This window comes from Littorina saxatilis, linkage group LG11, assembly GCF_037325665.1.
Source record: "Littorina saxatilis isolate snail1 linkage group LG11, US_GU_Lsax_2.0, whole genome shotgun sequence".
Classification (NCBI taxonomy): domain Eukaryota; kingdom Metazoa; phylum Mollusca; class Gastropoda; order Littorinimorpha; family Littorinidae; genus Littorina; species Littorina saxatilis.
Genome location: NC_090255.1, coordinates 14,081,226 through 14,097,017, shown reverse-complemented (window position 1 = coordinate 14,097,017; position 15,792 = coordinate 14,081,226). Strand labels below are relative to the sequence as shown.

General features: G+C 43.2%; 1 protein-coding gene and 1 long non-coding RNA gene across 2 annotated transcripts in view; one reads left to right on the top strand and one right to left on the bottom strand.

Annotated features, from left to right (window-relative positions):
* Nucleotides 1–1,629: 1,629 nt before the first annotated feature.
* On the bottom strand, nt 1,630–3,632 carry LOC138980774 (uncharacterized). Its single transcript, XR_011460440.1, has 3 exons — nt 3,465–3,632; nt 2,843–3,017; nt 1,630–2,493 (listed from the first exon to the last, which is right to left on the bottom strand). It is a non-coding gene; the product is annotated as an uncharacterized lncRNA (long non-coding RNA).
* A 1,248-nt stretch (nt 3,633–4,880) lies between these two features.
* Nucleotides 4,881–15,792, top strand: part of LOC138980773 (uncharacterized) — a 27,808-nt gene continuing 16,896 nt past the window's right edge. The window contains exons 1-7 of the mRNA XM_070353670.1: nt 4,881–4,953; nt 5,762–5,827; nt 7,748–7,778; nt 8,374–8,507; nt 8,816–8,918; nt 10,636–10,810; nt 14,320–14,389. Of these exons, the coding sequence (XP_070209771.1) occupies nt 5,802–5,827; nt 7,748–7,778; nt 8,374–8,507; nt 8,816–8,918; nt 10,636–10,810; nt 14,320–14,389 (539 nt within the window). The 5' untranslated portion in view covers nt 4,881–4,953; nt 5,762–5,801. The remainder of the gene's footprint in view (nt 4,954–5,761; nt 5,828–7,747; nt 7,779–8,373; nt 8,508–8,815; nt 8,919–10,635; nt 10,811–14,319; nt 14,390–15,792) is intronic.

The window sequence follows — 15,792 nt, the reverse complement described above, 5'->3', positions numbered from 1 at the left end:
GTTCAGTTTGATGAATCGGAGAGTTCCTCGTGGCGAGAATTGCCTAAGACACGCTACTTCCTCGCCACACTCGCCAATGCTAGCGTCTAAGAAACGGTGGACAGGCTCAACAAGAGCAGTACAAAACATTGAAAGGAGAAAGGGCCAGCGACTGTGCTGCTTTGCCTGCTTCTGTGATTCAGGTCAGCACGCCCCTCACGTTGTTTTCGTGGGATTACGTTGTAGGCTATTACAGCAGACTAAGCCCAACGAATCTGGTTATACGGTAAAGAACAACTCGGTTTCATATGACTGTCTCTGTCAGTGAAATGCTTTGCAGTGCACGGGTGTGTCCAAACACACACACACACACACACACACATAGGGGAAAGGCTCCTAATATGGACCGGCTCCTAATATGGACCACCTCCGGTTCTGACAAACTAACGGCGCCAGAGCGCTCAGAACAATTTCATTCGCTTTATTCACCCTCTCTGGATAAGTTGCACATGTCAAAATAGTTACAGAAACACAAACCTCAAAACCGTTAGGCTTTTTCGCTTTTTTTTTACTTTTGGCAGCGTTCACTCTAAATTTGCCGCCTAAAACGGACTCGTTTCTGTCCACAGCCAAAGCTTTTATCACACAAAAATGGCTATATATGACAGCTAAGACCGTATTTGTTACATTTTAGCAGTGTGTACCCCGGGTTTCTACTGCAAACAAAAAATAATAGCAAAACCTCAAAGTATGTGCGAGTCCCCTAATATGGACCACCTTCAACAAATCGAAGAAAATAAAAGCTAAAGGCAATTTTGATTAATTCATTAAGAAGCTTGCTGAAAATAACCTATAACTAGCCCTCGAGATTTCAAAAAAATATAACAAATAGTCTTTTTTTTGTGGAAGTTCATAATTTCACTTATTTTCACTCTGTTTTTGATAAGCTTCTTCAGTTTCCTGGTGTGCTTCAAATAATGCTCTCATCAACCCGAAACAGCTAAATCTAAAGCATATTTGAATTTGTCTGACTTGCACACTAAGTTTTATCATGTTATTTTGAAGTATAGGGGACTTTTTACAATGATTCATGAAGGCCGCTTCACTGGTCCATATTGGGCGCCCAGGCTCCTAATATGGACCATTTGTGATTTTTTCTGTATTTAATTTTTGCTGAATGTCTATCAAAGCTATTTCACTCTAATTAGGCCTAACGGTTAAACTAAGAGAGAAGGACTACCAACCACAAAATGAAACTTCTTCGCAAGAAAACAAGCTAGTTATCAGCAATAAACAAAAAGTGGTCCATATTAGGGGCCCTTCCCCTACATACACGTGCGCGCGCACACAAGCATCCTCTGATTGATTTTTGATACAGGCTATTGTATTATATTGGTGGTCTGGATTGGTCATCCACTCCTTGCCAAGTACGTTAAAATATATACAGAAACACTCAGAAAGCTTGCCAGAACGGTCGACTAGACGTAACAACAGAAACGGCTTACACGCTGTTATTCAAGCATTACAAATAAAGCGAATAAGACCCATCTCAAGATTCCACAGGAGAAATTATAACTCCAGGTCCTGCTTTTTAAGTTGACTGATAATAGTAATATGTGGCCATTTCTGCGAAAAGGGACATTCTTGACAAATTTATCGATTTTGAGTTTTTGATTTTATTTGACAGACTGTTATATTTAGAACGTGATGTGAGAATTTCAGACCTTCAAATTTATTTTTCACGGAGTTATGACCCTTTTTTGGAGATACCCCCAAAATGACTTAAAATGGCCAAACTTTTAAAAACAAACTTTTGCCGGGAAATAGTAAGTTCAATCATCTGCCGTTATTACTTGTATGGTTTTAGGTCAAAATAATGTTTCATTCCAGAGTTATTGCCCTTTTTGTAACGTTACCCTAATTTTTACTTTTTCGTCTTTTTCTATCATTCTCTCCTCCCATGCAGAAGAAAAAACAATCAACCATATGATTTTTTTTCTCGAATATTTCTTCTTCTTTCATACTACCTCTCCCCCCTCCATGTTCTATTCTTTCTTCACCCACGCACATACAAACACAAACTATTTGAGGTTGTCTGCTGAAAACAATACACACACACTTGTCGACTTGAAGTTGTGGTACTTCTAAATTTCATAACAAGGATTAATTGTTCAGTTTCCTTGGTAAATACAGCTTCCAGTTGTAGAAAGTAACATGGTGCTGTGTGTCCTTGCACACGTGGGTCTGTCAGTCTGTGCATCACGTACTTCACTGAATTGAAAATGTCATCCGTGCACTCTGCTATCGAACGTCTCCCTTTACTTTCAACAAACTGAAATGCCAATCACGGTCGAACTTGATGTGGCCGACGATCAAGACATTTTCAAAATGGATTTGTGCTGTTCATTCACACACAAAACTGCATGCCTAAGTATTGATGCACCATGCCGAAGACTGAAGTTGCTACCCTCCTCTGTACCCCTGCCTCATTCGCAAGGTAGACGATTTGCTTCTCTGAAACAAAGGCAACCACAGAGTTGATCAACATATTATTTACTAACCACTATTTGCACAGCTCAAGTCTGGTTTTGGGTACCTATCCACTTGCCATTTCTAAGCTGGTATGGTATGGTGACATTATCGAAAATGTAGTGTGTGTGTGTGTGTGTGTGTGTGTGTGTGTGTGTGTGTGTGTGTCTGTGTGTGTGTGTGTGTGTGTGTGTGTGTGTGTGTGTGTGTGTGTGTCTGTGTGTGTGTGTGTGTGTGAGTTGTTGGAGAAAACAGCACATAAAAACAAATATAACTGTATTGTTACCCCTTTTTTTAAGTACTGACAAATTGTAAAGTATTAATATGTCTTTACCTACTGAGCAAAGTCCCAAGGGTAAACCATGCTGATTTCCTTGGAACTGGAACCGGCTGGACATTGCTGTTGCCCCATTCTGTCGAACACCTGCTTTGTGGCCAGGCACTTCTGTCTTTTGTTGTTGCACTGTCCGGTGAATTGCTGGACTTGTTTGCTGTTCCACGCCAGCAAACTGAGAGAAAGAGAGTAACAACTAACATTGGTTAAATAAAAAAAGAGGAGTTTAAAAACATACTACACGTACACACATACCACCACCACCATCATCATCATCATCATCATCATCATCATCATCATCATCATCATCATCAAAATCATCATCGTCATTATCATCTCTCTTCCTCTATCTTCCCCTCTCTCTCTCTCTCTCTCTCTCTCTCTCTCTCTCTCTCTCTCTCTCTCTCTCTCTCTCTCTCTCTCTCTGTCTCTCACACACACGCTCACACACACACATACAGAAACCCTCTTACAATAAACAAACACACACACACACACACACACACACACACACACACAAGCTGCGCGCGCGCGCACACACACACACACAACACACACACACACACACACACACACACACACACACACACACACACACACCGCAGTCTATATGGTAACTTACCTGAAATTGTAGCCTGTCATAGATCTAAGTGGAGACAGCAAACGGTAAGAGCAACAGGTTCTCATTTACGATGTCCGGGCATTCAAACGATCAGGAAGAGGAAGACCTTGCTTCACAATAGGCCTATGCTCTAGGAGAACTCTTTAACCGATTAGTAGTGTGCGTTGTCATCATGAACGTTTACAACATCATCGTGTCAGATCAAAGTATCTGCTTCGACTTCGGAGTCACACATGTCCGGGCGAAGTGCAACAAAATTATTCTGAATCAACAGCATTGACCTCGTCAACAAAATCATTGTCTTAATTATCCCAAAGTGACTTCTGTCAGCAGAACATTCCGTGTCAGTTCAACTGAGAAGACTGACTTGCCCTTCCACTATCAGAATTCCTAGCTGCAAAGAACAGAATGCCCCAGTCAGTAACTTTAGCAAGGGAAGCAACTAAAGATGAAAACGGGGAGTAACTGTTCTTCATCGGGCAACTGCGTTTGTCGTCTGCTTTTTCGTACAGTGCTACGGTCGCGTGAAAGTCAGATCTACCTGAACTATGCGTATAGATCCGTCTAGTGATATGTAGCTGTGTGATGATTTGGCTACATCACTTTGCTGAATGTGCTTCCAGATGAAAGTTTATATTAAGCTTACTGTCAAACATTAAACAAAAAATAGGTAAGTTGTTTTAACTTGACCAAAACTAGCGACGAAAAAATGTTTCTCGAAGCACAACAAAACACTCTGTCGCCATTTTCGGCATCATCGCAGTCAACTTGTCATCGGTTCGATGTGTTTTTCCTGAGGAGGAATGAACATAAACATTTTTAGAAGTTTGTAATGTTGATCCCAAGACTATTTTCCATTACTTTAAATTGCTGTTCATTGTACTATCGCTGATAATTCATTGAACATTTTAGAAATTCAACTTGAAGTGGGCATCAGTCAGCACAGCAAAGTTTGTTTACATTTTGCTCTAACTTTGACCCCGCGTTTCTCCAATCAGAGGCTTAGCTCAACAATGTCCCTTTTCGCAGAAATGGCCACATATGCCATCATCGAGCATCTGCATGTTCGCACACCTATAAGAATGGTTGCTCACATGGAACAGTCTAAAATAGGCTATCGTTACTAAGCTACATTGAACATTCAAAATACAAACGGACTCGAATACACACATCAGACAAGACTAACGTCTGCACTTCGGTGACAACTGAACAAAATGCGGTGGTCATAGCTTCGGCTGGCCAATACAAATCATCATAATTGATAAACATATTGATAAACTAGTTACAGTGACATCACATACATAATGTATGAGTGAGTCGATCGGTCATCGTTTCAGTCGTAGTCAGTCTGGGCTGGCCGAGACCACGGTTGTCGCGGCCATCGATATGAATACCAGACCTACGCTAGTCTGTGACGTCATTTATGAACACATCACAGAACTACGAAGGGCAAGAGGTTCAGGCCTTCTTTCTCCAGAGTTTTCACATGGTAAGTCAACTTGTTTCTCGTAAACCTGCCTGCGTAACTGATAGGTAAATTATGTGGAAGGCCAAGAACCTAACACTTTCTTGATAGCAGTACTTGGACCTCATACTTGAAAGTCTGACAGTGAGCAAGTGGTGACAAGATTTTGTTTCCTGACCACTTCATAGAAAGCTGACAATTTGAAACCAGAAAAAGTCTGACCAGAAAGTGCATCATTAGTTTTCTCTCTGGTATATATAAAACAATGAAAAATATGCAGCAAGTAGCCCTAAATCAGTGTTGGTTGTCTGTGGGTTCAATCATTTCTAAAGTTCACTTCTAGCTGATAGTGATACTCCCCGAATCAAAGGCGAAGTAAATCATTGTCGATGATTTGTACTGCCACGCGAAACAGAATTCTTCAGGGGTGAACCGGAAGACGTGTCATCATTGTGGATCTTTTCGTCTACTATTTCTCAACGCTTGGCCGGCAAACACGCACTAATAGGAGTCAAACCCAGACTCTCCATTTGACCTCAGCAAGAGATATGTGTACATACACTGATTATAACAGTGCCAGTTCAGGCATCCGGAGACTTGTAGGTGCACAACATTAGAAGACTGTTGTAGAGAATATGATGACTGTTCTTTTCTTTTTTTTTTTTAAACATTTTTGATTTTAACTATCTGTCTAGACGCAAAACTTAGCTACATTCCGGCGACGTGGCAAAGAATAAATTAGCTTACAGTTACACGTTCATCTTTTCTCGTTAACTTGATTTTCTCAGACTAAATTTTTCTGGCAGTTATTTTCACTTTGTATTTTCACCAGCTGAAACAACACGTGGAACAAGAGTATTGCGGTCGACACAATGACCAGCCAGGATACTGAAGAACAGTAAGTAAAGATAGTGCGTCTGTCTGTCTGTCTGTCTGTCTGTCTGTCTGTCTCTCCCTCTCTCTCTCTCTCTCTCTCTATCTCTCTCTCTCTCTCTCTCTCTCTCTCTCTCTCTCTCTCTCTCACACACACAAACATGTATTGTATGGAGCAACCTTTTGGAGGGTTGTAAACACAAAAGAGAGCAAACAGCAATTGAAACATACATTCCTTCTTGTGAAGATCTCTCAAGGCTTTCACATGTGATACGAGCACACTTATACCCAAAATAAAAAAAATCGACAGCTTGAGAAAGGTGGGGGACGTCTTGGGGGGGGGGGGGGGGGGCGTTTTTGGAGTGGGATGGGGGACAAATGCAGTACGTGGGGGACATCCCACCGGGTCCACTGATTGCAGAAACGATAGTGCCATTTTCCTGTTCGTGTGTACACGCAAGCACAAAATCAAGTGCGCACGGAAAAGATCTTGTAACCCATTTCAGAGTTCGGTGGGTTATAGAAACATGAAAATACCAAGCATGTATCCCCTCCAAAATACAGGGTAACTGTGGGGTTTTTGAGAGGGAAAAAAACGGTTATACACGTTTAAAAAAGACAACAACATATCTTGCAAAAGCACAAGTGTATGTGGGAGTTTCAGCCCATCAACGCAGAACACGAAGAATTCGGCAAGAATGTCCACTTTGCACAGGCAGCAGCGAGGCTGTAGACTCTTGGCGTGTATCCAAGCCGAAGGGTGCTCTTATCCAAGTGAAAAGCCTGCATGGGCTGGTCTGTGTTTCAACCCAGATACATGTACCTACACATACGATATATGGCACGCTGTTTTAAACTTGGCCAAACAATTATTGCAACAAATTTCGCACGCTAAGAAAAGCATTCAAAAGCAATTCATTTCAGTTGAACTTTATATGCTCGAAAAGGTAATTATGTCAGCTGTTCAATTCATATCATTTGTCCGATTGATGGTACTTTGTATTTTAGAAGCATCCCGTGACAGCTTTTCAAACAAGGTCACCTTTAAAATCGACTTGACACTAGCTGTTGAGATTAACAGTCCTGGGCCTGTGTTTACTTGCCTGTCCCGGAGCGCTGTGCTCGGTGTGTTGCGCTTTTGTGACCCGCAGCGAAGGAAGCACAGGCCAAGGCCAGTTAATCTCAACAGCTACTGTACGCAGTACCAAGGACGGTGATCGATACTGACTTTTTCTTGCGCGTTCCCATCTCCAGCAAATGTAAACCAGCACTAGGATCTGCCTTAAACTTTGGCACCTATTGCCTCAACCATGTTTTCCTTAGCATGCAAAGTCACGATTTGTTAATCTAAAACCCTGAATTAATATGAATATCTGTTTAGTTCTTTCGGAAAAGTTACGTAATACGACACACTAAGTATACCCATTCGCAAAAAGCAACACAGATTTTGGTCAGCCTATTGGTCATAACATCTGAAATTTCAAAAGGAAATCATTGAGAACTTGAGCATATATGGCTCTTTGAGTGAAGGACCCCTACAAAATGCTACATAAAGACTAGAGAAGTAAGGTGCATAAAACAAAATGTTCTAAACAGGAAATTAAATGGCCTTTCCAAGGGTAGTCAGAAGTGTTTGGTTTGTGCATATTCCGATTTTTTGCAGATTTTAAAATACGGGCCAATGGTTTTTGTCAGGTCGATTTTAGGGGTGACCTTGTTTGACAGGCTGTCACGGGATGCTTATACAAAGTACCATCAATCGGACAAATGATATGAACAGCTGACATAATTACCTTTTCGAGCATATAAAGTTCAACTAACATGAATTGCGTTTTAATACTTTTTTTTAGCGTGCACAATTTGTTGCAATAATTGTTTGGCCAAGTTTATATAGAATGCAGGAATAAAATGCGCTCCCAACAAGTGTTTGTGTTTCTTTTTTCAGTGTGGTCATCGCCAAGACACAGGAAGAAGACGTGAGTTGCTTTGACAGTGTCGGCTTAGCTCATTGTTTGGATGAAACGACTCTATAAGTTAAGCTAGTCCGTCTGCCTGATAGGCTGCATGAGACACGTGTGTGCTGAGCAGTCTACAACAGCTGCTTATAAAACGAGATGTTAAAATGTAAAATTGGCTATATGGAATAATATGTCTGACAAAACACTCAAACACTAATAAGCAAACACGCACGTACGCATGCATGCATGCAAGCGCGCACACACGCACACACACACACACACACACACACACACACACACACTCACGCACGCACGCATGCACGCATGCACGCACGCACGCACACACACACACACACACACACACACACACTAACACACTAACACTAACTCACACTCCCTCCCCCCAGACACAAACAAACAAACGCACATACACACACAGACACACACAAACACACACGCACATTTACGGAGGATGTAAGTTATACAAATCAACTAGTGAATCAATCAGTCCTTGGCTACAACCCCCCCTACCCCCCGGCGGTCCCGGACAGCCTTATAGTCTGCAAGGACGTTAAAACACACTGGTAACGAACCCCCAACCCCCCTTGTGCAGTTGTCCGGCAAGCAGGTGGGGCTGTGGCAGACCCAGGGGCGGGTGACGGTGCGGGTGGTGTTGACCATCACGATGGACAGCACGGCACTCCTCCTCGTCTGGGCCTTCTGCGAGATCGTCATCAAGCGCGACAGGTGCGGGGGGAGGTGTGTGTGTGTGTGTGTGTGTGTGTGTGTGTGTGTGTGTGTGCTCTCTCTCTCTCTCTCTCTCTCTCTCTCTCTCTCTCTCTCTCTCTCTCTCCCTCTCTCTCTCTCTCTCTCTCTCAATCTGTCTGTCTCTTTCTGTCTTTTTCTATGCTTGTCAGTGAAATTGTATGTTCATGTGCAGTATCATATGTGTTTGACATTGCCTTCTTTTAGCCTCTATGTGTGTATTATTGTGTGTGCGCGCGCGCGCATCATTGCGTGTGTATTCATGTATGCGCACGTGTTTATGTCCTTAGAAGGAGGGACGGCGTGCTGTTTATTCTCAACTTGTGTTACTTGTCAAGTCTCTTCCTTTCCTTCTGTTTCTACAACGCCGCGCTCTACATCCCGCCATCTTCCGTGAGTTTTTAGGAGACTAACTCAGGAAATAATATTCAGGAAATAACTCATCATTTGTAGTACGAGTATCATTCGTATCAAGTTTGTAGTCGTGAAACGATACGTTGAAAACGGGACTATTGCCACCTGTGGTTGTATTTCGACGTGTGTGTGTTGTGTACGAGACCAACACGGCAATAGCCGCAATAGAGACCAACGAGACCAACACGGCAATAGCCGCAATAGAGACCAACGAGACCAACACGGCAATAGCCGCAATAGAGACCAACGAGACCAACACGGCAATAGCCGCAATAGAGACCAACGAGACCAACACGGCAATAGCCGCAATAGAGACCAACGAGACCAACACGGCAATAGCCACAATAGAGACCAACGAGACCAACACGGCAATAGCCGCAATAGAGACCAACGAGACCAACACGGCAATAGCCGCAATAGAGACCAACGAGACCAACACGGCAATAGCCGCAATAGAGACCAACGAGACCAACACGGCAATAGCCGCAATAGAGACCAACGAGACCAACACGGCAATAGCCGCAATAGAGACCAACGAGACCAACACGGCAATAGCCGCAATAGAGACCAACGAGACCAACACGGCAATAGCCGCAATAGAGACCAACGAGACCAACACGGCAATAGCCACAATAGAGACCAACGAGACCAACACGGCAATAGCCGCAATAGAGACCAACGAGACCAACACGGCAATAGCCGCAATAGAGACCAACGAGACCAACACGGCAATAGCCGCAAGCCAACTCTTCCACAACCCATACAAACTTGACACACTTATTTCCGAACATCGTCTAATGCTCTAGTACAAAACTCGCAAATGTCCAAATGCAACCAGAGGTGCATACAGTCCCGTTTTCTTCGTTTCGTTTTACAACTGCAAAACATGTGTCGGAAATCCAATAATCATCCCCCACCTCCACCCCACCCCATCCACCCCCCCCCCCCCCCAAAAAAAAAATATATATATATAACACAAAAAATTAAGTACACAATCAATCAACTTAAGATTATTTTCCCTGTTCAAGCAAGCACGCGAGATGTTCGTTCATGCACCTTATACGTAAATCCATCATGTGCATACATCTGCTTGACAAGGCTTAAGAAAGCATTCGTTACAATAATTATTTCGAGGAAAGGGAGCAGTAGAAACATTCATGTTTATAAACTGCACATGCAATCGCTTTCGAAGCATATTTGTGAACGCACAAAATCAGCTAAATGTTTGGAAGAACGAAATATTGGATATTGGCAAATAACTGTGTGTGTGTGTGTGTGTGTGTGTGTGTGTGTGTGTTTGTGTGTGTGTGTGTGTGTGTGTGTGTGTGTGTGTGTGTGTGTGTGTGTTTCCTGGGCTATAGCAGAGTCGCGCTCATTAAAACAATGATACAAAACAATACGACTGTTTAGTGCACCAATTAGCCGCATTATAAGATGAGCCCCGATGTGCATCTTGTCCATTCGATATGACGCAATTTTCTTGTGAAAATATGCACATCAGGGTTCATTATTCACGCCGCCGTCACTTCTTCACTTTCATTTGACCACGTGTGTCAGACGACCGATGCAATCATTGGCATTGTTTTGCCTCATTGCTGTAAGGGACACAACTCTTTCACAGCTGATACAACCTCGACAGAGTTATTTGTGGGAAAACGTCTGGTGGAAGGTTTACGGGTAATCTTCTCCATTGCAGACGGCCTGTCCCGCAATTGTTGGTTTAGCTCACTTGACGATCCTGAGTTCCCTGTCCTGGGTCATGCTGACGTCATTACAACGCTTGCTGGCGTCACGCGATATGGGTCCCGAAACCGTGACATCTCAGTGGATGGCCACAGTGATAGTCGTCGTGTATCTCTTTATTGGATACGGTAGGTGGAATTGTATTTTACTTTCACTTTTTTATCTTTAGCTTCCAACCCAGTCCCCGAAACAAGAATTCTGAAACTTCCACGACTCGTAGCTGAGGGGAACTCATTCGGGGCGCGTCTAAATTGTCCCCCGTGTTCCCTCCCGGCGCACGATTTTGACCCATTTAAAAAATTAAAAAATTCAACAACACAAGATAACTTTACCTACCTTACATTTTTGCAAAGTTTGAAACTTGCTCTTTTAGAAAATATATGAAACATTTGAAGAACATACCTTTTGTTGTCTTCACGTCCAGTCAAACTACCTCTTTGAATCAAAAAAGCAAAAACAATTTCTATGTCATGGGTTCATCATACACCATGTCATGATCGACACTTTCATTGTCCTTATGGTAGAATGACCAAGATCTTTAACGTGCCATTGTGGTGACACGGGGGTGGGAGATGGATACCGTCTCTGGGTCTGCACATAAAGTTGACCCGTGTCCGTCCCGGCCCGGATTCGAACCAGCGACCTTTCGATCACAAGTCCAGTGCTCTACCACCTGAGCTACCAATAACTACCACCTAAACACGCATACATCAAAAGCCGTGAGGGCGTAAAAACTCGAATCGTATAAACCAATTCATGTCCAATATAGGCAATTAAGACCTGACGGACAATAAGCCCCTTAAAATTTACTTTCATTGTCCGAATCATCACCCAAATCATCGTCCATTGGCACAAACTCGTCACCAGAATCTAAAATATCATCTCCACTATCATCACCACTAATAGTTCAAGATCAGAAGCGTCCTGAATAACAAGTTCTAGCACTCTTGTATACGTCTTGTAGCAGAACGATCCGCCATCTTGGAAAAGTAAAAACACGTGGGTCGCACACCGTAAAAAAAAAATCAACAATTGAAGGGAAGGAACTGTTAACAGTGAATGGTACCAACTGCAGACAGGCAGAAGTTTACTGCGGGGGTTGTTTCCCTTGGTCAGCGGGGCCGTTCACACCGTTCAAAATTCGTTACATTCGTCGGATCTTACCCCGGCAGCGATCACTGACTAGCTAATCTCCCACTAATCGGTAGTGAGATGTCATACGACGTAAGGTGATCTCTCCTCGGATCATCACAGAGTCTCGTTCTAGAACAGCGCTACCTGCATTGCGCTCTCTAGGACGCCTCCAGACTCTGATGCGGCCATCAGCAGGGTCCAAGAAGAGGCGGGGCCCATCTGTTAACAAGATCTGAGCCCTACGATGACGTAACCACCTCACATGTTGAGTGCACTAGGCTCGGTTGTCAGCTGGATGGTTGGCAGTCAACGTTGTTTTGCGGACTGGGGTATTTCACTGAAGTTGAAAGCGTGTAAGCAGTTTGTAACACTTTGATTACTACCAACAGTGGGTGGTGGCAGCTTATGGTCGATGGCTGCTGCCTTTTCAGTAACTTTTTGTGTGCTGCATGATCGACTTTCATTTGGATGAGGCGATCCTTCATTGTTGTGGTGACTGTATAGGCCAACCATAACATTGACGTAACTGTACTCCGCCAATGCTTGAAGTCATTCCTTCAGTCCGATGATGTTGTAGTGAGACACTGGAAAACTCTTAACCACTTGCCTGGCAGAAACAAAATCTTGTTGCCATCAAACAGCCCTTGCCTTATCCAAGTCGCTCCGTTTTTGTGATAGGGGCATGTTGTTTCATTGCACTGTTTTGTCAGTGTATCATTTTACATGTGAACGCATGTTGTGGCTTGAACCCTGTTGTAGCACGTGCATTACTGTTACGGCTGGAATTTACGTGTGTATGTCTGTATGTATGTATTTTTACTCCTATCAGAAATTGTGCGTGCTTCTCTCTGTTTACTACCTAGCCTTCACACACACACACAACACTCCAACCAGGCACAAAGACAAGAACACGGTTACAGCCCTTTGCCCATGTACCTCTATTGAAATAATCAACACAACATAAACATATTATTTCCCATTCATTCTACAAATCACTCTCACTCAACATGAAAGTTCTATTTCTGTCAATATACAGAAATCTAGCTGCACAGAAATACACACATGTTACTTTCTCATGCAGTCTATAATTCACGTGCACACACGTAGAACACTTCAAGCTTTGTTCCGTGAGAGCCTGTCTGTCTCACTACACACGAAGTCATTGTCTCAAGCAATACTTCTGTCAATATTCATTTCTGTTACACACAGATCAAAAAAACCACGAACGCTCTACGTCTCGTGTTTGTTTACTTGGGGAACGTATCTCCGAACAGCTATCTCGCTGGTTACTTTTTCCCAGTCGTACTCACACATTCAGTGGCACGTACTGATCCATACCACCCACGCAAACTGTCTTCGCGTGGTGGAATGGGACGGGGTCCCCGTTCTCCAGCGCTTCACGCTGACTCCCTCCTGCGCTCCCGCAACCCACTGCTCGGGACGTAAGGGCGGAACCTCCCGTCTCGTCTCCCCACTTCCGCGACCCACTCGGCCCGGGATGCTAAAATACACAAGTTTAAACTACCATAAGTCTCCATACTTGAATAAACTTTTCTGACATTCTTTATCACTACCGTCAACTAACTTATGCGGTTACAGTATATACACCCGCTTACTCATAAGCGACTTCATTTCCGAAAAAACATGTAAACATTCCCTTTTCAACAATGGCTGACAACAGCGCACGCTTTTCAACCAATTCACACATGACTCTCCCGGTCATTTCTCAAGTCAATATTTCCGAGCAAAATAATATCTCCGAGCAAAATATCAATTCAATAAATACCTGCAAACACAGCAGTTGAATCCAACGATTCAATACCGCGGCACGAGTCCAACGACCTCTAGCGCCCGGTGAGAAACTTTTCCAAAGAAGAGACCTGTCTTTCCCCTTCGGTGGTCTGTAAAGCTCTGTCCTCTAAGGTCTGTGAAAACGCGACCTCAGTCAATATTCTTCTTTGATTGGTTACATCTCACACGTGACAGTACTGCACTGCGCGGACAATATTTCACCGTGCGATGCCTACTCAAAGTTTGTGGCCCATGAAATTTTGTACACCTGCGTCACATAACTCCAATATAAAATTATGTGCAAATCCGTTTGTCACAATTACTGGTTTTTGTCCTGGCATGTCTTGCACCGATTTCATAGGAGTTTGAAAACTGCCCCCTTTTTAAAGAAAACCGGCCTCACTTTTTCTGCCTGTTTAGCATGACACAGTAACACTGCCTGCCAAAAATGTTCTTAGAGCAAAACTCACTGCCCTTTTGTAAGTTCACAAAAGTGACGTTTCAATCAAATTGTCAAACCCTTGATTTTTGGCGAATATTTTAAAGATTGTGAACATTTTATGACCGGTCCGTAACTTTTTTTGAAGAGTATACTGTGACGGTATTCATGATTATTTTAATGAGAAGGAAGGGTGCTTGAATTCAGACATCACTTTCTGTCCCAGTTCCTCTTTTGAGAGGCCTCTTGTAATTATTTTCTGATATTTTTCAGGCATTCCATGTATTAGCCTTGTCAGTTTGATGACGCACTTTTACAAGCGAACCTATACAGATAAAACCATGTAAGTAGACACGCATTTTGTGTGTGATCTGTGTGTATTTGCATTAGAATGAATAGATTATGTGTGTGCTTGTTTGGATATATTGGAAGTGTGGGTGGTTATGATTTTACTGTAGGAAAGTGTGAATTTAATGTTCATTCATTCTACTGCACGATTACGATACCGATTTCAAAGTAGTTTGTTTGTTTGTTTGCTTAACGCCCAGCCGACCACGAAGGGCCATATCAGGGCGGTGCTGCTTTGACATATAATGTGCGCCACACACAAGACAGAAGTCGCAGCACAGGCTTCATGTCTCACCCAGTCACATTATTCTGACACCGGACCAACCAGTCCTAGCACTAACCCCATAATGCCAGACGCCAGGCGGAGCAGCCACTAGATTGCCAATTTTAAAGTCTTAGGTATGACCCGATCACGGGGCGGACGCCTTACCACTAGGCCAACCGTGCCGGTTTTCAAAGTAGTGGTGGTGGAGATGGTGAGAGAGAGAGAGAGAGAGAGAGAGAGAGAGAGAGAGAGAGAGAGAGGGTGGGTGCACCGAGAGAGAGAGAGAGAGAGAGAGAGAGAGAGAGAGAGAGAGAGAGAGAGAGAGAGAGAGAGAGAGAGAGAGAGAGAGAGAGAGAGAGAGAGGGAGGGAGAGAGAGAGAGAGATTCTGATTCAAAACTTTATTACGAAGGGATGATGCCTAATCTTCCAACCTGTCCCTTTTAGACATACATGACATACATTACACATACAGTCTATCTTACGCATACAAATTCCGTGCCATACGTGACAGCGCCAAAACGCTTCGCAGAACAGAAACAAACAGAGAGAGAGAGAGAAAGATTTGATTTGACGATTATGAGAGAGAGAGAGAGAGAGAGAGAGAGAGAGAGAGAGAGAGAGAGAGAGAGAGAGAGAGAGAGAGAGAGAGAGAGAGAGAGAGAGAGAGAGGAGAGAGAGAGAGAGAGATTTGATTTGACGATTAACTGAGAGTGAGAGAGAGAGAGAGAGAGAGAGAGAGAGAGAGAGAGAGAGAGAGAGAGAGAGAGAGAGAGAGAGAGAGAGAGAGATTTGATCTGACGATTGGAAGAGAGAGATGATGATGATGGAACTTTATTTTTCAAGGATAGAGGTTTAAGGCGACGCCTTTTCTTACAACTGGTCCTTACTTCTAATACTAATGTCTAATAAATGATAAACAAGTAAAACAACATGACAAATAAACAAATTAAACGAACGACCCAGCAAACAATCGACAAGTAAGCACAAAATGACAAAGTAAGCAACATACAAATCAAAAGCGAAACAGGCAACATGTTAATTGAGCTTACACATGTTGTAGAGTGATCGACGGTAAAATTCACACAATACCAACGTTTACACTAATGCTTACAATGATTATGGTGTAAATGAT